This window comes from Aethalodelphis obliquidens, unplaced genomic scaffold (genome assembly GCF_003676395.1).
Source record: "Aethalodelphis obliquidens isolate GAN/ISIS:26980383/991018 unplaced genomic scaffold, ASM367639v1 scaffold55, whole genome shotgun sequence".
NCBI classification, from domain to species: Eukaryota; Metazoa; Chordata; class Mammalia; order Artiodactyla; family Delphinidae; genus Aethalodelphis; species Aethalodelphis obliquidens.
In genome coordinates this window covers 5,682,753-5,707,222 of record NW_020837999.1, presented here as the reverse complement: position 1 = coordinate 5,707,222, position 24,470 = coordinate 5,682,753, and the positions used below count along the sequence as shown (strand labels likewise).

The window sequence follows — 24,470 nt, the reverse complement described above, 5'->3', positions numbered from 1 at the left end:
GGCCTTAGGACCTGTGCCCTGTGGATAGGCAGCAGTGTTTCCTCTGAAGGGACTGGACATTTCCAATGTCAATGATCCCCAAGGAGATCAATCCTGAGAATGAGGGCTGGAGAAGGCAGATGTCTTAGGACTGGGGTGGAGTGAAATGGTTTGCTCCCCCTAGGTCTTGAAGCCTGACCTCTAGGAGGCGCAGCTGAAGGGCACCCTGGCAAGTGGGAGCTGTGCTGGTCTCTGCAACACACCAGCAAGCTAGGGGCAAGGTAAAGCCAGGTGTCCAGTGGGGGCCCTGTGGAGAGGCTGCAGCTGTAGACTCTCACCTCTAAAACATAAATTAAATCAAGCAGTTCTGCTGAAAACTTTCCGCGGCTTCCTATTACGAACTCCTAATCGTGGCAGGGCTCTACGTGATCTGGCCCTGCCTGCTTCTCAGGTGGCACCTTGGAACATTCTACGCTTACTCACCGTGCTCCAGCTGCACTGCCTCTCTCCTACTCCTGAATCACAGCAAGCTTATTCTCACCCCAGGGCTTTTGCACTGGTTGGTACGTTTGCCTGGAACGCTCTTCCCCAGACCCTCACATGACTGAGGTCACTTAGGTCTTGGTTAAAACTTTAGCTCCTCAGAGAGGCCTTTCTGACTACTCCCTCTGTATCATCCATTTCATTTTTTTAGCATAATCCTCGTGATTGAAATGATCCCATATGTTTCTTTCCTTCTTCCTTATTTAGTTTCCCCCCCTGGAATGTAACTCCTGTGAACTGGGATCTTATCTGTCTTGTTCATTCTGCATCCTCACTGCCTAGGACAGTGCTTGGCACCTACTAGGTGTTCATTAAGCACATGTGAAGTGGCTGAATGGGTACTGGCAGTTCTCTGTCTTGTCTGCTCCCTCAAAGCCTTTGGGAAAGTCTTGTTAAATATTCCAGCTGGGGACTTTGAGGATGCTTGGGGCCAGGTGGTACAGGGACAAGAACAGCTTTGACTGAGGGCAGCTGGTCTTGGCTGGCTGACAAGGGCCATCCAGGTTGAACTTGTGGAGGCATTTCCTGGAGAATCCAGGAGTACAGTCCCTGCCCAGCAGGTGGGAGCTCCAGCTGTTGTGACTTGGGCCTTTGTTGCGTTTCCTGGGGCTGCCACCACCAAGGGCCACACACTGGGTGGCTTCAAGGATAGGAATGTATCGTCTCACAAACTGGAAGTCTGAGATCAACGTGTTGGCTCCCTTCCAAGGGCTGAGAATCTGTTCCGTGCTTCTCTCCTGCGGTTTGCCAAAGGATCCACCAAAAGAGTCCCGGGAATGCCCCCATGAGGGCAACTGCAACCAGAGCTACGGAGGGCAGGGAGGTTCGGGAGACTGGCCTCCGGGTTTCCCTGGGCGGCCTTCTCTCTAACCATTGGCCTTAGTGGGCTTCCATCGGTGCTTTCCTTTTTCCAAGCGGCTCTAAGACCCAGACAGATCTGCTCACCACGCAGGAAGCAAATCCCCGTTTTAATTGCCTGTGCAATTAGTGCGCTCCTAGTGTTGAAGCCATCACCTGGAAAAGCACTTTGGCTAATTTGAGTTTAAGCAGAGCTCTGAAATGACTGAGGGCCCTGCCGTGAGGGTCCAGGCACCTTCTCCTCATTCAACCAGCACCTGCCAACCCCAGGCCTTGAGAGCTGGGCTGCAAAGCTGTCCGCGGCAACGCACCCCACCCCTGTTGCCCCCTCATCCGCTTCGGGCAGAGGGGGGCAGCTTGGAGGTACGGGCTGCTGCTGCCTGCAGAAGGTAGCCACCTAGCAGCTGCCCATCCTCCAGGCAACCGCAAACAGAGAATCACGCAACGAACGGAAACTCCGGGGGAGCTTCTAGGAGGCAGAATGTAATTGTCTTGATTGGAATTTTCCTGGGCCACCAGCCAGTCCTGCTTCCATCTCGTTGACGTAAACATCAAGAATTATGCTTTCCGTCCTGCTGCTGGAGAGCTCTCGTCTCATTTTCTGCCTCTTCAAACTCCTTATGTGAGTAAAGCACAAAGAAACCACTTTTCACACAAAAACTGTGTTGAAATTAAAAAAGAATGCAGGACTCATGGCCCTCAGGAGGTCCCAGCACCGGAGCAGACCGTGTCCTGGGGGTGCGAAGGCTGGGGGGTGGGCAGGGCTGACCTTGAATTCACCAAGAAGGGAGCTTGTGTGTGAGGCCCTGAGCAGGTTTGGTTCAGTGTGGGAAAAGACGGTAAGAGAAATGGGCAGAATGTAGTCCCTTTATTTTAAAGACATATGCACAGTCGCTGGGGATCCCAACGTGTGTTCAGTAAAACATCTGACCAGCGACCCGTGGCTGGGGTGGAGTCTAACACAGGGGCTGGAGAGCAAACCTGAGAGGGCCTCTTTCAGAATCAAGCTGCCGTCTCTGGTTCGTCAGTGTCCATGCTTGCTCCCTTGTAACAGGGAATGTTTCCTTTGGGGTGGAGGGAAACCCATTATGAGATTCCTGGCCTCCCTCTTTCTTCTGCTGGGGAAGACGGACTTGCTTCCATGGTGAGTTTTGTAGCAGGCCTGGGCACGGCCCTCCTGCTACCCTCTCTCATGGGAGCCGTCTGCACATGGGGATCGGCCTCTGCTTGTTCCTTTGTGCTGTAAGCCCTAACCTGCGTAGCCCCACAGCTTCCGCCAGATGGGGGTCTTGCCCAGGTCCACAGGGTTCATCCGTTGGCGAGCCCATCCAACGCTAAGCTACATGCTCCAATCTAGGGGATATTTTGGCCTCCATCTGTCTTACTCTTTGCCTTATTTATCAGCTGATTTTAAACACAGGTGGAGGGTAATGGTGCTGTTTATTGAACCTCCCTGCAGCCCCTTGGCTGGCTTACCCCATCCCGTAACAGACTCTTAGGCCACCACTCAATGTAGGATGCCTGAATTAGTGATCCTCCTACTTTACCCCATCAGGGGATGCTGGTTCTTAGATCTTACAGAAGCCGGCAGTTTCCTTTGATCTCTGCAACAACTGGGGAGTTGTTGGAGACATTCCTTGATGTGTGACCACCCCCCTGCTGCCCCCCAACAGGGCAGAGAGGCCGAGACTGGGTATCTGGGTTAGACAGAGACTCACTGTCGGATCACAGCCCCCGATCACCCAGTGAGAGTGCCAGGGAGCCTGTCTTCGGATGGTGCCTGACCTACCTGTCCACTAGCTGGTTGGCCTGATGGGCTCCTAGAGAGCCAGGGAACAGGTCGTGAGGTCTGGCCTTTCCCGACTATTGGAGCTGGGTCTACATTAGCCTTCTTGCCGGTGCCCGCAAACGGCAGGATGAGTCACAGACTCTCAGGTGGAAGGCCTGCTTCCAGGCATGCAGGCCCGGCTTTGCACAACTCCAAGGGGCGCCATTGTGCTGGTGTAGTCACTGTGGATTTATGCAGTCATTACAGCCATTTCCGGCAAATTGCAATAAAGTGACTCCAGGAAGGGGTACTGAACCCTCACAAAATTTCCCTTTGGGCTAGCGACGGGGATGTCAAGTGACTTCAGGACAAACTTTTCATTTTATAAAGGAGAAACCTGAAACCTGAGGGGAAGAGACTTCTGTCAAGTCACAGATCTGGCTGGTAGCAGAGGTAGGACAGGAACCCAGCTCTCCCATCCACTGGTGCTGTGCGCTCCTCTGCCCTGAGATGTGACCTCACCAGGATGCCCTGAAACCTCTCGCTTCCTTCTTGCAGTGTCTGTGATACGTGGATGCCCAAGCACACGTCATCTCTCTCCCTGGATGCCCCTCTTGCCATGAGGATACCAGCTGGCTCAGCACCCTCTCCCCTCCTCAGGCTCTGCTCCCCACCCCTGCCCCACCCCACCTATAGCCTCACCTGTTATGAACTGGGTGGTGGTGGACTCGCTCTCGTTGGTTCCACGGACTGCGCTGACCCACACCTCGTATTGGGAGCCGGGTCGCAGGGCCTGTACCGAGTACTGGCTCAGGGGAGGCTGCAGTCGGAAGGTGGTCTTCCCGCCTTCCCCGCCCACCAAGCCGTACTTCAAGAGAATGAAATCGACTTTGGCTCGAGGTGGGGTCCACTCCACGAAGGCTACAGTGTCGGAGACATCTCGAACCAGGATGTGCGTGGGCCCATCAATGACTAAATGAGAAAGATCCAATAGAAAAAAAAAAGTTTGAGAAGTGAGCCTCTGACTGAAGCTCTTTCCTTTCCTTTCCTCCTTACATTAGCCTGGTCGGTCAGAGAGAGAATAGGTATTATCATCCCATTTTGCAGATGGGGAAATGGAGACACAGTGAGATAAAATCTCTTTCCTGAGGACACATGGTTTTTCAGTGGGGGAACAGACACTGGATCTTAGGTCCCCTGAATCTTGCTGTCACGGGGCTGTGGTTTTTAGGATTGGCACTTCCCAGTTTAGGCAGGGGAAGGGCACTTACTGGCTTGAGAGGGTCAGCACTGTTCTGTCAGGAGGTTATGGGACAGACAACAGAGAACTGTGTTTCTCGTGTGTGCCCAGCTGCCCAGCTCTCACATTCCGTGAGCCCCAAGGAAAGACCTATGAAATTAGCAGCCCTATCTAAACATCTGAGACTTCCAACTTGGTTGCCAATGAGGGCATCACGAGTATCCAGAAGACGTCCCTGCTCAGCTGTACCGACAACTCAGTCAACCAGCTGCTAAGACAGTCAAAAACCCAACAGACATTTGTATTTGTGGATATGAAATATGCCTTCTGGGGAAACTTGCTCTTCTGTAAAAACAAGGATCTCTGTTTTGGAACAGCGTCTTGTGGGCTATTTTTTCCACACCGGTTCTTGCGTATTCCTGAGCCAGGAGGGCACTGCAGTCACACACAGTCCCTCCAGGTTATTCAGCATGTGTCCCTCGTGAGTCCTGGCCTCTGGCACGGAGCACCTGAAGGGAACACCATTGTGGGATGGTGTTACCTAGGAAAAGCTGGTTGGTTTCCTAGGGGTCCTACCACCCTGGTTCCAGCACCCACTTGGGGTCCTGTTCATATTGAATTAGATGATGGTGGCGGTGGGGCAAGGTGAGAGAATGTAGAAGGGAAATAGAAAGGGCTTAGTGAGTAGAATAGAAAATGGTGTTCTCAACTCCTCAGGGTGTGTCTGGATGGCTGACGTGCCCTCCTTTGAATTACTCATTACCTTCTAAAAAGAGCTGGCCTGGCTTCCATGTTTGCATTTATTATGGACTACACCCCTCTAGCTGGGGCTGATTAACATGAATATTCATATTCTTCAAGGATTTGGAACTGGAACCACAGACTCTGGCTTTCTGGTTAGCTGGTTTTGGACCATGTAGAGCCAGGGCTGGTCTGGCCATTCTCTACCATATTCACAAATAATAGAAAACATCTGATCTGGGGAGAGAGAGACAGAGAGACAGAGAGCGAGAGCGAGAGCGAGAGCGAGAGCGAGAGCGAGAGCAGAGGAGAAAGGGGAAAAGGTGATTTTTCAATAAATACATATTTGGTTTTCCTTCTTAGCGCAGAGCTCCTAAAACCCTGGGAATTTTCTAAGTGATGAGAGTGATCAAGTTGTCTTTTGTTATGTTAATAACGCGAGGGAGAAAGCTGGTTGCCAAGGGACCCAACCAGGTGATTAGAGGGTTGGAACTTTCAGTCCCACCCCTGACATCTGGTCAGTCCATCAATCATGCCTATGTAATGAAGCCTCCATAAAAACCCAGAGGGACTGGGTTTGGAGAGCTTCCAGGTTGGGGAACCAGAATGCTTCCATGTGCCACTGCCGTGGGCCCCAAATTCCACAGGAGCAGAAGCTCCTTTGTTCAGGACCTCACCTGTGTATCTCTTCATCTGGCTGTTGATTTGTATCCTTTAATATCCTTTGTGATAAACCAGTAATTCAGTGAGAAAATGAGTTTCCTCATGAGTTATATGAGCTTCTCTAGCAAATTAATCAAACCCAAGGAGGGGTTGTAGGAACCTCCAATCTGTAGCTGGTCAGTCAGAAGCACGGGTGACAACCTGGACTCGTGATTGGCATCAGAAGTGGAGGGTAGTCTTGTGGGACTGAGCCCTCCAACCTGTGGAATCCGATGCTCTCTCCGGGTAGATGTGTTGGAATTGAGTTGAATGGTAGGACACCCAGCTGGTGTTGTAGAGAATTGCTTGGTGTGGGGAACCCCTCCCCCAGTCACACACATACTGGAACTGGGTGCAGAATTTTAGGAGCAAATACACAGAGAGAAGCAGAAGTGAGTGACCTTGTGGCGCTTCTAGAAAGGTATAGAGAATAACTCGGTTCTTGACTGTCCAGTTTTTGGTTCAAGTCTTTTGTGAGACTCAGATGCATTTCTGGCCCTGGGGTTTCATAAGACACTCTGTGTCCTTCCAGTAAATTATCTTTTTTGCTACAGCTAGTTTAAGAAAGTGTTTTTCCCTTGTTACCAGAGAGTCTTGACGAAGACTGTTTTCTGTTTTTTTTAACCAGTCTGCACTGGACCACCTCCTCGTCTGTCTCCAGAATGGAGTGTCTCCCTCAGGACTGTCTCAGCCTGACTTGGAGCCTCTCTCTCTTTCTGAGTTGGGCCTTTCGCTGGGTACCCCACCCTCCTTCTGGGTGTAGCCCAGTCCTGTTCTCTGTTAAGCATCTTAGGAGTTTTGGTCTGGCACCAGCCAAAATGAAAATCACCAGACCATTTTGGGTTTGGTGCCACCTGGTTTGGAGTGAAAGTGAAGTTCTGTTTTTCATATTTGGAGTAATAATGAGATTTAACAGAATATATCCAGATGTTTTCTTTTCTGCACGCTATGTTTAGTGGTTTTAGGTAACTTGGGCCTTTTTAATTCCATTTAATTTAATAATGAGACGGAGGAAATTATCTCCTAACTGCTGAATAAGCATAGTGCTTGAAACATAGTAGACACTCAGTAAATGGGTGTTGAGTAAATGAAGTAAATAGATGACTCTCTATATGCATAAGAAAGAAAGTGAAGCATTTCAATGAATTGGAGCTTCTTGAAAAAAAAAAAAAGATGTCACCAAAACTCAAATGACCATGTAAGGCTTTTGTCCATCAGCTCTTTTAAGTCCCCAAATCCTAATCATAATGATTGCTCATATTAAAATGTGACTGTGTAGCACCGAGGACTCTGGCTGCAGGAGGTCTTGTAATTTGAATTCCCAAAATGGCCTGCCTGGAAGAAGCCAGCCTGCGTGCCTGATGAGGACTCAGAGCTTAGCAGCAGGGGGTTGGTGTGGGTCAGACATAAGCGTAGGGAAATAATTAAACAATCGTTTCTTAAAAACAGCAGACAGGGCTGGGAGCCAACCATCTTTTCTGCAGCCGTCCTTGGATTCGGCCCTTCAGTTGGCCATTGGGTAACCATGTCCCATTCCAGTCAAGGAGGTATCAGCTTACTTTCAAGTTAGGCCCTAATTTTTAAACAAACACACATCCTACTCAAAAAGTAAACTGGAATAAATATTTGTCTTTCCATTTCTTCGTAATTCTGTACACAATCCCAAAATATGAACTAGGAGTTTTTTTCTTAATTGAAAAAATTCTGCCTGGCTTTACCACAGATGACTAGATCTGGAACTTTTAATTTTAATCTTAAGGAAATTCCAAACCAAAAAATACTGCAAATGTTGTCAAAATGTGGTTTTAAGTAGAAGACTAAAGCAGAGTTGGACTGTCTTCTCTAAGTGCTGTCAGTACTTTGGAAGAAAAGCATCCTCCCTCTGTAATGTTCTTCTCTGCCCTCTCATGAACCATCTTCTAGCTTTTTTTTTTTTTTTTCCTACTAATACTTTCTTAATATCAAATCACAGAAGTGATTTGGGGACCCTGAAACATTCCGCATCAGAAGAGGAGAATCTACACGTGTTACCAAATCAACCCTTCAGGGTCCAGCATAACCTTGGGAAGCAGAACTGGGGAAAAACTCGGGCCACTGGTGTCTGGAGAGATTCCTGGACACTGGTGTCCAGAGTACTTTTAGACTTTAGGGCTATAGCGTTTCTTCTAAAATGTATTTGGATTAATATAGTGGTTTTAAAGCCTTTGGGGGAGGAGAGGGCTAATATTCTTTTTTAAAAGAACAAAATCTTAAATGATTGTACAAAACATAAAACAGACAAAAGTGGAGCTGCCTCGGTTGGAGGGTGTGAGGGGCATGGGAGTGGGAGTAATTAGAGACCTGCATCTCCACTTCCTCCTTGCCTTGAGGCGTGGCCCTGGAAAACTGGTGCTCTAGTGGAGCATAATCTAATGCCACAGTAGTTTTAAACCAGTGTTTTCTAGTCTGAGCTTAAGCCTCAGCACCTGATGCTGTTTAGTTTGGATCCAATTAACAAAGTATGAATCACTAATCCATAAACATGGGCTCATTATATAGCGTTGTGATTCCCTTTTCTGGCCAACTTGGCCTTTGTCCCGCACTCATGACTGGTTTTCTTAGGTGTCAGTTTCTGTTTATGAAAAATAAAGCTGTACCAATATTCGCCTACCTCAGTCTCTGTTACTAACAGGGACCATTGCTTAACCTTCGAGTTTCAACCCTCCCATCAATAAAATGAGGGCCAAAAATGATACCAGAAGCTATTTATAACTTCTGAGAAATTCTTCGTGAGGGCACACACACATGCATCATAATCGTTAATTTACAGCATCGTTTGTCAGCTAAGAAAACAATAGAGCAAAATGCGATACAGTTAATTAATCAAACCTAGAAATATAATGGTCTTGCATGAGAGGCACTGTGGGGGTGAAATAATAATCAACTTAAGTCATCACCTTGAACAGTGACCCAACCCACAATTACTGGTTTTGAACGACGTTTCCCGCTCTCACTTCTAAAAGTGTTCTCTGAGTGTATGTATACACACCAGCTCTCGAGCACTCACTGTCATTGACACAGTGCTAATCACTTTGTGTGCTTTATCTGATTTAATCCTCATGTCATTTCTATGAAGTTCATCATTGTCAAATGAATCAAGGTTTGGGAAGGTCAAATGACTTTCTGCAAATCTCACAATAAATAAGAGTGAATTAGCTCTTGCTGGCTCCAAAGCTCAAGATACTAGGGGCTGACAAACAAGGCCTCTTAGTGAGTAAGATCAGAAGACATACACTGGAGATCTTAACAAAGAATTTCCCCGTAGAATACTCTTGCAGATTTTTGTGCTTGCAAGGATAAGGAAGACGTTCGAGCATCTGGTCGAGTAGCTCCGTCTCCAGGTACCCAAATTAATCTCAGCTGTGGGAGAAATCCTAGCACCCCTTTGTCTCTCTACTTCCTGGGTGCGTCTGCAGTTTTTCCTGAGTGACCTAATGGTTAGCCATAAAGTGAAAGGTTGGGGGCACTCACCAGTGGAGACGCTGGCCGAGGTAGGGGGGCTCCGGGCTTGCTCTTTCAGAGCCACCACATTGACAGTATATTCCTCCCCAGGCTTTAATCCCGTCTGATTGAAGGATGTAACATCACTGGGGAGCTGGGCAATCACCCCTCCTTCATTGTTCTGTAGGGCAGGGGTGGGGAGGGGGGAAGGGAGAAGCAGAGAAAGCAAAAGAGGAAATCAATGGGAGGGAAATGTGTGGGACACCGACTGTGGATTAAAGATGGGGACCACTTCTCTGCCCTCCAGGCTGACAGCTGAGGGTCTGGGGCCAGGAATGACTCCCAGCAGGATCAAGAAGAATGCCACCACTCTATGAGGATTTGGCAAACGGAGAACCAATTTTCAAGAACATTTCTTTGGCCTCTCCTGAGTCTACTGAGTTTGCCAATAAAAATTAGTCATGAGGTGATGTAGATTGGCTCTTGCCAAAAATGAAATGTCTGGTGCTTACCATCTATGAGAGTTTTTGGCATTTATCATGGTGAGCATGCCCTTGGCTATTCAGAAGAGTCTAGTTGTGTATGTATGTGTGTAAACATCTTTATGTACATGACAACATGTTTCAAACTAAGACATTCCCAGTTTTTTAATGAGCTGGAGCTGTTATTTTGCTGTATCTGGAGTTTGTCATGGTGTTACACTGGCTGAAAGTCTGTCATTGTCTTATTACCCAGATGAGTTAGGAATCCGTGACACAACCAGCTGTGAAGCACAAGGAAGAGAAAAGGGGTAGAACAAAGAATAATACAAAGGAGAGAAGAAAGAGACAAGTTGGTGGAAGAGGAAATGAAAAAGATCAACTTGATGATGCTGGGTCCAGGATTTTGTATCTTTCTACCCACCTGTCTGTCTGTCTGTTTGCCTATTATTATACATTTTCTCTGTGTGCCTCTGGAAATGGAGGCGACAAGAGGGCTCTTTTTTGTGGCACTGCACTTCTCCACTATTCTTTGGTCTCTGTTCATGTCACCTGGAGTGCCCTATTATGTAATTTATAGCCACACTTTTATAAATCAGCGTGACCTCCCACTGGCCTCAACCTACAGATGATACAGCTTTTCTCTGTGGCTGTATATATGACCTTGGCATGCTCTGGCTAGCCCCACTCTTAGAGTTTTACATATCGGATATAAAACAGGCAAACCTGGCATTGGTTTTTTTCCTGCCTGAGTGGCAGAGTGACATGATTCTCTCTGCCCTGTTATAAATCCAATTGCCCACCATACTTTACTGGCCATTTTAATGCAGATAAGACATATAAGAACGTATGTGTAGAGAATGTCTGCTTCAATGTATTTAGCTTGCCATGGCATGACTATATCCACATAAGAGAAGTGGACAGAGCCCTGGAATAGGAAGTGGAGACCCAATTCTTCTTTTAAGCCTGCCACCAACTAGCTGTCTGAAATCATTTAAGTTCACTGAGTCTTAGTCTCTATAAACTAAACAAACTAGATATAAAATGAAGGGTCATCAGTCCCAACAGTCCATGCCTCTAAGAATTTTGAAGTAAAACAATGGTGAAATCGTAGTCTCATCGGCCACAAATGTGTCATCTGTCATTAAGTCTGATGAATGACTGAAAAAATCCTCTTTGATATTGAAAGATGAAGACAGAGGAAAGGACTATGATTAAACATTATACCCTTATGAGTGGTATAGTTAGGGAAACCATCAGTGGCGTTAATAAATCCTGGAAAACTAGAACTAGTCAGGCGCCTCTGGCACCTTAGAAAAGTAGTTTTAGGGTTAATAAAATAAAATACTGCTTTGATGAATGCAAAGGACTCTTGGGATAATTTTTAACTCAAAGACTAATAATATAATTTGCTTAAGGAAAAATTTTCTCAATGAATAGTTTGTGAAAGGTGTTTTTGTGTTACATCTCTGACCTTTAGAGACTGAAGCCACGCAAGCTGACTTTTGGGGCATCTGTCGGCACAGAAGGAAGCTGTGGGTTGATCATAAGACCGATTCAGTTTGGCTTTTCTTATGTCCTAAAGAGACACCCCAACTTTTTGAAGGTCTCAGTTTTCAGACTTGCTAAAATGACAGCTTGCTAAACCCTAGAGCTTTCTGAGCAGAGAGCCGGGGCTGGTGGCTGCTTCCGCATTCTCTTGTCATCCAAGGCTCAGGTGCCAGGCTCAGGGCCATTACTCAGTCCTTACCAAGCCTTTATGAAAGAAATGTTCTGTAGCCCATATACCCACAAAATGCCCCTTTGTGTCCTGATGGCATGGAGAGAGAGATTGGGGGGAGTGCCTTTTTTGCTGCCCCGATTCCAAGTTGAGGGTATGAATACCCCAAATAAGGCTGTTCGGCAGTCTGACAGGTGGGGGTTACCTTTGGAATGAAGCTGATCTCCCACCCATCGAAGGAGAATGAGAAGGGCTCCCACTGCACCTCCACGGTGGTCTCTGTGATTGTCTTGAATCGTAGCCCTTGAGGAGTGGAGAGATCTGGAACACAGCAATGTGGGTGACCATGTCATGGCTCTCCCTGGCAGGGGCAGAGAGCATTACCTGGGGCTCCCTCCACGCCATGGGTGTGGTGGCGTGTGATGGGCAGGCTATCCCAATCTCATTACAGAGGTGGTGGGTTCCAGGTAAGGGATCAGCCCATGTCACTGTGGTCTTGGCACTCAGTGTGGGCGAAGATACGAATAAAGTAAACAAACATAACCTAATAAATACTTTTATATGCTTTCTGTTACATAATAGGTTACTATTAAAATAAAAAAAACACACTTTCCTTTCCTTACTAAGGTGGTGAATCTTGGCATTTAACATAGTGCCTTTTTCAGAGAAACTGAACACTGTCTTCAGAGGCTTTAAGGGTTCCCGAGAGACAATATAAAGGCTAACATCACTGTTTCCATTTCACACCCAGGAAACCGTGGCACAGAGAGAGTAATGAAAGACGTGGAGAAAGCCAACTTCAGAATATAGTCTGGAATGCTTTTCTCGATCACGTGATGTGCCCTAAGAATATCTCGTTTAGCTCAAATCGTCTAGGATGGTCTGAAATTTCCATTTCATGTATACAAGCAAAGCAAGGGCATAATCAAGGGACAGTAGTAGATACTGGGGTTTTCAGTCTCACTCCACTAGCTTCTTCTTTTCTCCAGCTGTTCCTTCATTCTCTCTCCCTTCTCTCCTTCACTCACCTTTGCCTCATGTGTCTCATTTTTAGTTCCTCTGCTTATCTCCCTCTTTTTCCATTCCCTACACCCTCCCCCCTGGTCCCCTCCCCAACAACACACACACACACACACGCACACGCACACGCACACGCACACGCACAGGCACAGGTGGAAGTATGCTTGTCCTAATGGAGTTCCAATTACCAGCCCTGAAATACGACAGCACGACTTTTCTCAGTTCTCCAGCGAGCCTGCTCCCATTTCAGCTGTGTCTCTCCTGGGATATTTCCATTGGAAAATTGACAGATTCTCATCCTTCCTGTTTGGAAGCTTCCTCACGCTTCTTGGTGAAAGGCAGGGCTGATTCTGAACCCGCTTGAAGGCGTGTCAGGGGAGCTTACATGATTCTGTCCTTGTCACCTGGGAGCTTGCCTGAGGGGATGCCCTGAATTGGTGTAATAAAGGCCATGGGAGATGGAAACCTCGTCACGGCATGTGCACGTGGATCAGAGAAGAGACGCCTGGGAGTCGGGCCAGGCTCTTGCTGAGCTGACCCATCCTGGAGCAAGGTGGGAAAAGCGGCAGATGGTGACCTGCCTCTCTACACAATCATTGCAAATATTTTAAATTAGTTCTCAGGCACTAGAGGAGTTGAAGAAAAAGGTCAAATATAAACAGTGATAATTACAGGCATATTTAAAAAAAGGCAGCATTCATAGGGGGAGTCCAATATTATAACAGGATCTTTGTCACCTGAAAAGCAAGGGGACAAAATGACTTCTTAAATCCTTTTCCCTCTGCTTGCCCCTGTGCTTACATCCTTCAAAGCACAACTCAAGTCCCTGGGCCTCCATGAAGACTTCAAGGCCAACTCTTCCTACTTCAACCTCTTCTTATTCTGAACTTTCATGACATTTGTTACCCAGATACCTTCTTGTCATTTAAGAGCTACATAAAATGGGCTCAGATCTCTCATCCCATATTTGGTGATAAGTCCCATTTACCAACCCAGGGGCTTATGTTTCATGGTCACATCTTGTTCCCATTTCCTGCTACTGCTAAATTCTCTGCATTATGTAATAAAAAATAAGTATTTGGTCTTTGTCCTGGCACACAGCTCCCAAAACCCTAGGAATTCCCAGAGCGATAAGAGTATCTTTTGTATGATTATGAGATAACTGGTAGTTGGGACCTCCTAGATGGCTGGTCTGCAGAAAAACCCAGGCATGATTTAGAGAGAGGGTTGGAACTTTCAGCCCCACCTCCCAACCTCCAGGGAGGGGAAAGGGGCTGACTTGAGTTAATCACCAATGGCTAGTGGTTTCGTCAATCATGCCTGTGTAATGAAACCTCCATAAAAAAAACCCTAAACGACGGGGTTCAGAGGGCTCCTGGGTGGGTGAACACATGGAGGTACTGAGAAGGGTGCTTGTCCAGAAAGAACGTGGAAAACTCCACACCCCATACTTCACCCTATGCATGTCTTCCATTTGGTTGTTCCTGAGTTGTATCCTTTATAAGAAACTGGTAATAGAGAGTAAAGCTCTGTGAGTTCTAAGGAATTACCAAAAGTAAGCAGGGGTTGTGGGAACTCCTTAAATTTATAGCTGGTCAGTCAGAAGTCCTGGTGACAACCTGGGACTTGTGAAGGCAACTGACGTGGAGGCCCTGTGAGACTGAGGACTTAGCTTGTGGGATCTGATGCTAACTCCAGGTGGATAGATACTGAACTGAATTGAACTGGATTGTTGGACACCCAGCTGGCATTTGAGAGCTGGACAAGTGGTGTTGGAAAGATAATTGAAGAATTCGGAGGTGTAAAAAGAAAACTAAATAGCAGCCCCTTCCCATCTCTTTCTTATTCTGCTCTTCGATGTAGTCAATGTTAATAGTTGGCATGCAATTTTCAAAAAAAATTTCTGTGCTTAAATAAACATACAAAATATAGATACATACCTATAGCAGTTTCTCTATTATAAATAGAACACTTCCATTTCTCATGGAGAAGAGTTTAGTGTGTGTCTGTGTCTGTCTGTCTCTCTTTTACCCCGTTGTCTTTCTAGACGATGCTTTAGAGCCTCAACGTTTATAATCAAAATGGACTATCAGGATATTTTACTAAATAAACGATCACGAAGAAATATGCTATGAGGAGAGGTGGGAGTTTTCAGTTGTGGTTTTAAATAAGATTTTTTTTTCCACTCTGTTATACACTTACCATCTGTAACATACCATTTACACTTGCTTATTATACATCCTATCTCATATCTCCTGGTTTCTAGTCTCTAACTAGATTTGAAGTCTATATAAGTCTCATACTTTCCCTGACTTCTAATCAGACTAGCTTATAACAAGTCAGAACTCAATAATTAAAGTACTTTTTGTCCTTTTGGTTCTATAATTGATAGGGGTTGCCTAGATTTGGAAACTCATTTTTGGAAGTGCCTTTTTAATGAGGTACCCTTTCCTAAGTGGGTCACGTTGGAAGCCCTTCCCCTCAAGAGCAATGATTATTGCAGGCATCCCTGAAGAATTAAGAAAAGACACTACTATCATGAATTCCCATGGTCTCCTGTAGGAGAAAAGAAGAATGAAACAGGATGGGGAAATGGTACGTACGGGTGGCCACCTTGGCCGTGATGGGAAGGCTGAGGATGTTGCTAATGACAGCGTAGACGCTGATGTTGTAGGTGAGACCTGGCTCCAGCTCCGAGATGGTGACACCACTCCAATCTCCAGGCACCCGCTGCTGGAGCTGGAGGCCCCCCAGGGCCATCGGCTGGTAAGAGATCACATATTCCGTCACTGCCATCGGCCCGTCCCATTCCAGCTCAATGGACCTGTCGCTGATACCAGCCACTCGCAAGTCCTCTGGAGGGGCAACTACCAGGAGGCAATACACAGATAGCATGAGCTCAGAGGACTGCCTTCCCCATCCTGGACCCAACTTCCTTCCTCACATCTCACCCCACATGCCCTGTCTGTATTTTCTGCTCAGCTCATTGCCTTTGAGTGATTGGTAATTCCCTTTGCAGGCAGGTTCTTATCTTTTCTGTGCTCAGTACTCCCATCCCTATAGGGCTGTGAGTTAGTGGTGTGCTGGAGCCAGCTTCTACTGGCTCAGGAAAGTTGATTGTCGAATTTTGCAAGACAGTTTTAAATAGTCATTATTAAAGATTAAATTGTACTCAGTATTAACTTACAATTAAGTAAATTATCTTAAAAACAAAATTATGAATACTCCAAACTCATCACTGGCAAATTACTTCACTACATTTTACTATTATCTATGCCCTTGAGTCAATTTACATGTGTTGTATCTCTCTGGTAGAAATACTATGTAACAGTGTGCTAATGCACAGCTGTTTCCAACTCTACATTTAGTGACTTCATGTTGGTAGTTTGAAATTGGCCACAGAGGGAGTATTTACACCATGGAAGTTGGCAAATGCTACAAAGTGGGGCTTTTTATTTTTTCCCTCAGAGATCTAGTTGTTAGATATTTAACAGCATACATTGGCTAATATTTTTGGTAGTTTAATAAATTATTGTTACCAGATTACCCTGGGAGCCAGTATTTGATTTGGCAAGTGGAAATAAAGGCTTATTCCTGGTTATATTGCAAAATACAAGAAGCCAAAACAGTAAATCCTAGATACCATGGACTGATGAAGACATTCAATAACACTTTATTTTCCCTGTTAAAAGGAGACTGTTTAAGTTTTGAAAGAAATGTAACTCGTGTTAAACAAATTTTATTAGCCTTGATTTTGGGGATGATGAGAAAGGAGCATACTTGAGGGCTTTGCTTTTCTCTCTTGTTCTACTTTTCAAATGCTATTCAGAGAATCACCAAAAACTAAACCTCATTGAAATAGCCTTTCATGTATGGTTCCCTTGGGAAGTGAAGATTCACCAGTAGTGGGGGTATTAAATGACTGAAACTTTAAGATCAATTAGGATTAATGCCAGTATACCTGTAATTGGACCTGCCCATAGATTAACTCGAAGATCAGGCCAGTATTTAAATAGTCATAATTAACTTATAAATTTATATGCAGTGGAGGTTTTGGTTAGTTTAAAAGTTGTCATTGGTATTGAATTTCTCCTCTGAGAATTCTCACTCTTTCACCTTTACAAGAGCAGAGGACTGAGGCAGCTGCTAGTCACAGGGCCATGTGAAAAGAAGGTGCCTGCGCTCCCTGTGGTGCTCAGCCTCAAATTCTTGACAGAGGTGTAAATGAGGACTCATAAGATGGAAATTAGGAACATATATTTACAATGTTGGGCATATGCTTTGATTGCTTTTGCCCCAAATTGTGAATGGTATAAAACAATCTAGATAGCAGAGCTTCCTCTGATTAAAGATGGCAAATGTTGACCAAAACAAAAAAATTTTTAATTTATTTTTTTAGAATTTATAAAACTAGATGAATGTAAATGAAATTTAAATAATCAAACTTTCAAATGATTGTTTATAAGCATATATCATTTCTAACTCTGGCATGATGAAAGCTTTGAATTGCACTAAGATCTTTGGGGTAGCCTGTATAATGCATACCAGATGACTCCTGGACCAGGGAAAGAAGAGTTGGTATATACAACTATCAGTATTTTGCATGGTTATATAGAGCATTTATTATGCACCAAGGACAATGCTATACATTCTGACATAGATTTTCTTATTTCACCCTCTCACCAACACTATGGAATTGGTATTATTTTTACCCCTGTTTTATAGAGAAGAAAACTGAGTCACAGAGTCAGCAAACACAGAAGCTAGGATTTGAACCCAGGCACAATGCTTCTAGAATCTCTAAGCCAGTGTACGATACCACTTTATATTTGCATAGCATTTCAGTCTATAAAACATGTTTAGATAAACCATCTAACTAGACTTTAAAAAAAAATCCTTTAATTGCAGCTCTATGAGGTAGATTGGGTAGATATAATTATCCCAACTTAACAAATGGAGAAACTGAGACCCAGGCTAAAGGACTTGCCAAAAGTAAGGGAGTTGGGTCATAGCTGAGCTGATTATCAAACCAAGATCTATACTTAATGTGTTCTTTCCCCTACAATTTGTAGGATGGGTCACTGATTGTACCAGATGCTTTCCTTCATTTATACACAGCCCTCAAAAATAAACTACATCAGTGAATAATTCAGACTATCGTTTAGGATACCAATTCCAGACTGGTGCTTATCCTAGAGGTAAGAAACTTCTTTTAAGAAGGATTCTCTAAAATTTCACAATTTGTATGGAAACACAAAAGACCCCGAATAGCCAAAGCAATCTTGAGAAAGAAAAACGGAGCTGGAGGAATCAGGCTCCCTGACTTCAGACTATACTACAAACCTACAGTAATCAAGACAGTATGGTACTGGCACAAAAACAGAAATATAGATCAATGGAACAGGATAGAAAGCCCAGAGATAAACCCACGCACATACGGTCACCTTATCTCTGATAAAGGAAGCAAGAATATACAATGGAGAAAAGACAGCCTCTTCAATAAGTGATGCTGGGAAAACTGGACAGCTACATGTAAAAGAATGAAATTAGAACACTCCCTAACACCATACACAAAAATAAACTCAAAATGGATTAAAGACCTAAATGTAAGGGCAGACACTATAAAACTCTTAGAGGAAAACATAGGCAGAACACTCTATGACATACATCACAGCAAGATCCTTTTTGACCCACCTCTTAGAGAAATGGAAATAAAAACAAAAATAAACAAATGGGACCTAATGAAACATAAAAGCTTTTGCACAGCAAAGGAAACCATGAACAAGATGAAAAGACAACCCTCAGAATGGGAGAAGATATTTGCAAATGAAGCAACTGACAAAGGATTAATCTCCAAAATATACAAGCAGCTCATGCAGCTCAATATCAAAAAACAAACAACCCAATCCAAAAATGGGCAGAAGACCTAAATAGACATTTTTCCAAAGAAGATATACAGACTGCCAACAAACACATGAAAGAATGCTTAACATCACTAATCATCAGAGAAATGCAAATCAAAACTACAATGAGGTATCACCTCATGCCAGTCAGAATGGCCATTCATCCAAAAAATTTATAAACAATAAATGCTGGAGAGGGTGTGGAGAAAAGGGAACACTCTTGCATTGCTGGTGGGAATGTAAATTGATAGAGCCACTATGGAGAACAGTATGGAGGTTCCTTAAAAAACTAAAAATAGAACTGTCATATGACCCAGCAATCCCACTACTGGGCATATACCCTGAGAAAACCATAATTCAAAAAGTCATGTACCATAATGTTCATTGCAGCACTATTTACAATAGCCAGGACATGGAAGCAACCTAAGTGTCCATCGACACATGAATGGATAAAGAAGATGTGGCATATATACAATGGAATATTACTCAGCCATAAAAACAAACAAAATTGAGTTATTTGTAGTGAGGTGGATGGACCTAGAGTCTATCATACAGAGTGAAGTAAGTCAGAAAGAGAAAAACAAATACCGTTTGCTAACACATATATATGGAATCTAAAAAAAAAAAAATGGTTCTGAAGAACCTAGGGGCCGAACAGGAGTAAAGATGCAGACACAGAGAATGGACTTGAGGACACGGGGAGGGGGAAGGGTAAGCTGGGACGAAGTGAGAGAGTGGCATGGACATATATACACTACCAAATGTCAAATAGATAGCTAGTGGGAAGCAGCCTCATAGCACAGGGAGATCCGGTCGGTGCTTTGTGACCACCTAGAGGGGTGGGATAGGGAGGTTGGGAGGGAGACGCAAGAGGGAGGGGCATGGGGATATATGTATACGTATGGCTGATTCACTTTGTTATACAGCATCAACTAACACAACAATGTAAAGCAATTATACTCCAATAAAGATGTTAAAAAATAAATAAATAAATAAAAGCACAACAACAAGAAAAAAAAAAAAGAAAGGCTTCTCTAGGGCCTGCCTTTTGTTATTCAACATGCTGATTCCAAGTTTCCTGTGTGGGACTCCTCCTGTCATGGTGACAGAAACAGCCATTCCAAATTTCAAGTCACCAGCAATTCTTAGGGCATTTGGGACAAGTCAGTGTATTCATTTTTAGTGCCTTTCTCCAGAAAATAAAGCTAATCACGACGAAGGAGAATGATCCAAGCAGAACATTTGGGGATTTTAAAGTAAAAAACAGGTGCAGAAGGATTTTTTCATCTTGACAACTTCACTTGGCAAGTTTTTTATCTTGAGACCTGAGCCTGGTGGTGGTAATGATGAGAAAGAAGCAATGGTGTCGATTGTGGGAGAAGCATTCTTGAGAGCGGTGGCTCCAAGGAGGAGACCATCACCTTTCACCCTATAACTTAGCAGCAGCTGTGTACATTGGGTGTCAGTAATTCTTATAAAATGAAATGGTATTGCTAGAAAGCAAACTGTAAAAGAGCCGTATGCCTTGATTCAAGGAATTTAGTGTGTGGCGGGGGGGCTGTGAATTATTCTTAGTATTACTTTCTTTGGGGCTCCAAGTTGGGAACTTGGGGAAGAGCAGGCAGTTAAAAAGGAGTAAACTGCGGCTTGAGGAATTGGAGTTGTTTATCTGCAAAGATGCCATGCTGTTTACTTTTTAGATCTCGCATCAATTTTGCACATATGTGGTGAGAGCAGTTGGAATTAGTTCCATGAAGTGTCTCGCTCGGAGGAGCGAGTGATTTCAGGTGCCAAAGGTTGGGCTGGCCGCAGTGCTAGCAGACGCAGAGGCTGAGGGTGATGAATCTCTGCAGGTCTGACTGAAGTCCAGGGAACGGCTTTCTGGATTGTTTCAAGCCCCTGCTCTGGTTGTTCTTTCATCCTGTTGCTTTGTAGGGAGTTGTGGCCAAACCTCCTTCCCTGGGGGCAGGCGTGGACAAATGGTTGGACGTGCTTCCTTACCCCGTCTCCAACACCTAATATTTTTTATCATTTGACAGAGCTCAGCTTTCATGTCAAAAGACTATTTCTTTGTGTATGTGGCTTTCAAAATTTTTATTTTCTGATTCCACTCTACTTAGCATCCCAGGGAGGATTAAAGAGTGCTAGAAGTTGGTAGGAGACCAGCGTTCTTATTTTTGCCCTGCCATTAATTAGCTGTCTGGCTGTGGAAAAATCTTCCTGTCTCTCAGGGCTGCTGCTTTTTTCAATTTGTAAAATGAGAAGCCCAGAGTAGCTTCTTTCAAAGCCTGTTTTAAGTGCTCATATTCATGAATTTTTTTGTTCTATTGTCTTTACCGGGCCAGAGAACAGAGGCAGAAAGGTTGAGATCTGGTCCCGTGGCCCGCTATGAGAACGATCAAGGCTGGGAGTCAAATAGAGTGGCCTTGTCGACTCTATTCAATTGCATTTAAGCTCTAGCGGCCTAAGGAGCCTCAGAATGAAGTCCACACAATGGGCAGCCACTTTCCATGCCCTTGCCAGAGAGAAAAGAATGACCTGTGGAGAAGTGCATTTTGTGGCTCTCCATGTTTTCACCTTACCCGTTCTCTTCTTTCCTCTCCTCACTGCTGTTGGCGAGGGGAGCAGTAATGCTGGAGTGGGTGCATCTGGCCAGAAAAGTCAAGCAGTGGATAAGCAGCCCCTCTCCTAGAGCCTCCTCACAAAGAGCAAGTGAAGTAGCACTTTAGATAATGACCTAGTTACTTCTCTGGAAAAGACCCATGGCATTTGGTTTAAAAGACAAGAAAGCCTTGAGAGCAGCACCTGCTGAATCAGTGGTGGCTCCATGGTTGCTATAGAAACAGATGGATATTATGCAACTGTCCCTCCTCACATGCTTTGGGAACCTGTAAAGTAATTTATCTGGGCATCCAGAAGTCTTCCTCAAACAGCACAGAGGTAACGTGTTGGAGGTAACATGTGCTCATGGTTTGGGCTCAACCCAGTTGTAGTTATGCTAGCAGCTCCTGAGTCTTCCCTGCGTGACCAGAAGGGCTTATCTCCAGTTCAGTTTGGACCCTGGATCAGATTAAGATTCTGTTTGCAAATGAACCCATCCCTGTGGAAAAGGAGGGTCAAGAACATGAGAAGTATGTACAACCCAACAGAGATCAATTTTATTAAGAAGGATGTGAACTACAGAATAGCCATACATAGAAAAGGGCCCAAATGGACCCTTAGCATCCTCTGATGGGGCCTCATGGAGCCTCCTTAGCATCCTCTGATGGGGCCTCATGGAGCCTCGTCCTGTGGGTGGGAATAGGATCATGCTTCAGCCTCCTCTTCCCAGCAATTACCTAGGACTTTGGATTCAGAAAGACGAAGCTTAACTTCTGCTTGACTTTTCCGTCTGAACAACTGGTATAACAGCTATTTATATTTTCAGTAAGATATTCAGTAAACAAAATTAGGAGGCTAAATGAAATCATTGACTGTGGAAAAAAATAGAAGAACGTGAAAATATTTTTTTTCCTAAGCAGTGGGTTGTTGTTTATCTTTTAGTTGTTGCCATCGATCTTTTAAAAAATTTTAGGTTGAAGTTGCAGGTGCAGGAGACTTGTCTGACTGGTCTGGTACCTAGGTGGGAATCACTGATGATGCTCAAGAATCAAAGGCTTGTGAAGCTGGCCTCCCAGGATTTCCCCCTTAAACCAAGGTCAGAAGGTTGATCAGAAAATTCCTAGAATCAACCCATCAGAAAGCTTAACAATGTTCGTTTGTTGTTATTTTTTATTTTCAATTTTCCCAATGAGCACTCTGAGCCCACTGTTACAGATTGAACTACAAATGGAAAAGATCAAGATCAGTCACTCAATCTGTACTGTTTAAAACACAAATTTATCAGTGAGAGTCACTGATTTAGTCAGAAGATGAGCAATAACGGTGAGATAGTGACAATAATCTGATTTTAGGCAAAAGAAAATGATCTCCAGTGAGATATTGGTATTTTCCCACTGATAGATTTAGGTCCTCCTTTTGGGACATCACCTTTGGATTGGTTTCCATGGTGCAGACACATATGGGGTTGGTTCCAATTTGCTATGTCATCTGGAACAAAGCGACTCGTGACCTTTTAATATGCTGTACTAATAGTTAGAACGTGCGTTGTTGCTCGATGCCTTTAGTAGTTTATTCCTAGTGACAAGTAATTCCTTGCCTATGAATACTTTTATCCATGTGGACACGAGATGATTTCAAAAATTAATAACACTTTGCAATATGCAAGCTCTAAAATAGCCAGAGTGCCCTGCTAGTCTGACTATCACAGACTAACTGCCATCGCATGCCCTAGCACTGTGAAAGGACGTGTCCCCAGACTATGGCAACAGGCAAGGGGCATATTCTGGAGCAGGTGGAGCTCTGGGAAGCCCGCTGAGTTAGGGTGGTCCCTTGCCTAAGGTGTTGCCATGGTCTGACTTTCCGCTTTCTTCCATCTCAAGGACAGTGAAATGCTGTCACTGTCATTACCATTGACTTTGTTCCAGTCTTGGGGTAAGATTCAGCTTTCAGCCTGAACTTGACCTTTTCTGGTTTCCACCCTTCCCCCCCTTAAATCTGCCTCGTCAATTGTGATTGACTCAAGAAATCAGCTGTCTTGGAAAGCAAGTGTACATGACCCAGTTGGGAATTCTTCGGCCTAAAATTCACCTTCCCTCCCATCTCTCTTCCCACCTCCAGCCAGTTTGCTGGACCACCCTTGACAAAGGCCCCGCCGAGCTCCCCTCCCTACCTGCCGAGCAGTCAGGGCCCTGGTAGCCCTCTTCACAGAAGCAGATCCCCTCCTGGCAGTGTCCTCGCCCACTGCAGGCGTTCAGACACCACTGCTGGCCGCAGTCCTCACCAGCGTAGCCCTCCTGGCACAGGCAGGTACCGTTGGTACATCTCCCCTTCCCTGAACAGTCCCCAGGGCACCTCAGCTCGCTGCAGCCCTCGCCAGTGTAGGCCTCTTCACAGACACACTCCCCATCCACGCACAGCCCCCGGGAGCTGCAGTCTGTCGGGCACCGGAGCTCTGAGCAGTCGTCGCCGCTGTACTCGCTGTCACAGATGCACTGGCCATCCACACACACGCCCCGACTGGAGCAGCCTAGGGGGCAGTAGGGCTCCGAGCAGTTCTTGCCAAACCAGCCTTGATCGCAGATGCAGCCGCAGGACTCGAGGCTAAAGTTGCCGTGGCCACTGCAGTGAGGGATATAATCCAGTTGTCCTGGAAGGGCCAAGGAGAAAGTCAAAGGGCAGCCGTGGAACCTCCTGTAAATGGGGTATGGGAGGGGTGGGCAGAGACCTCTCCTCACTCTCTGATCAGGTTTGTGTTGCTGAGAATTAAGCTCAAGCTAGTTTGGTACATCATCGACTTCATGAATGTTTTCATCTGATAGGGGTTGTGTCTGGCACAGCCCTGGGGGCGACGATGAGTGAGATCAGGTCCCTCGTCCTTCAGGGGCTCACCTTCAGTGTGTCTTGGCTCGGGTTCCCTAGAATCAGACTTCAGATGAGAATTCAGATGAGAGTGACTTACTGGGAAGTGCTCCCAGGAAAAACCTGTCAGGGAGAAGGGGAGACTCAGGAGGTTGGAGCCCAAGCCAGACACATTATCAGGCAAGGTCCTGGGGGTGTCACGTGGGTTCAGTCCTGCAGGGTCTTCTGGACACAGTGTAAGCCACACCTCAACTGGGACGAAAGGCTGCCCTTGGAGAGTATAAATGTCCATTGTCTCCCTGGGCCAGGCCAAAGAGGTTCTTACAGCCCAAGGACAGCCCCTGACCAAGACGCCCAGGTGCTGGCTATGGGGGCGGAAGGGGATCTGAGGGCTTGTATGCTGAGTACCAGGCCTGTGATGCAGGACAAGGTCACATGCGCTGCAGCCACACCCCACTGCCTCTCCTTCCTGCCATCTAACTATGCTCATTCATCACAACCTAGCACTAGGGTCACTTCAAAGGCTTCCCAGAACTTGTCTCATTTGGTGACTGTTTGTTGTGATCTTTTTAGGATT

General features: G+C 45.3%; 1 protein-coding gene and 1 long non-coding RNA gene across 2 annotated transcripts in view; one reads left to right on the top strand and one right to left on the bottom strand.

Moving 5' to 3' along the window:
* LOC113609179 (uncharacterized) overlaps positions 1-24,470 on the top strand; it is a 314,685-nt gene that overhangs the window by 134,300 nt on the left and 155,915 nt on the right. The window lies entirely within an intron of this gene.
* TNR (tenascin R) overlaps positions 1-24,470 on the bottom strand; it is an 83,782-nt gene that overhangs the window by 57,636 nt on the left and 1,676 nt on the right. Inside the window, exons 2-6 of the mRNA XM_027086249.1 lie at positions 23,205-23,681; positions 15,134-15,397; positions 11,716-11,831; positions 9,342-9,492; positions 3,851-4,120 (exon numbers count right to left, since the gene is read on the bottom strand). Coding sequence (XP_026942050.1) covers positions 3,851-4,120; positions 9,342-9,492; positions 11,716-11,831; positions 15,134-15,397; positions 23,205-23,681 — 1,278 coding nt within the window. The remainder of the gene's footprint in view (positions 1-3,850; positions 4,121-9,341; positions 9,493-11,715; positions 11,832-15,133; positions 15,398-23,204; positions 23,682-24,470) is intronic.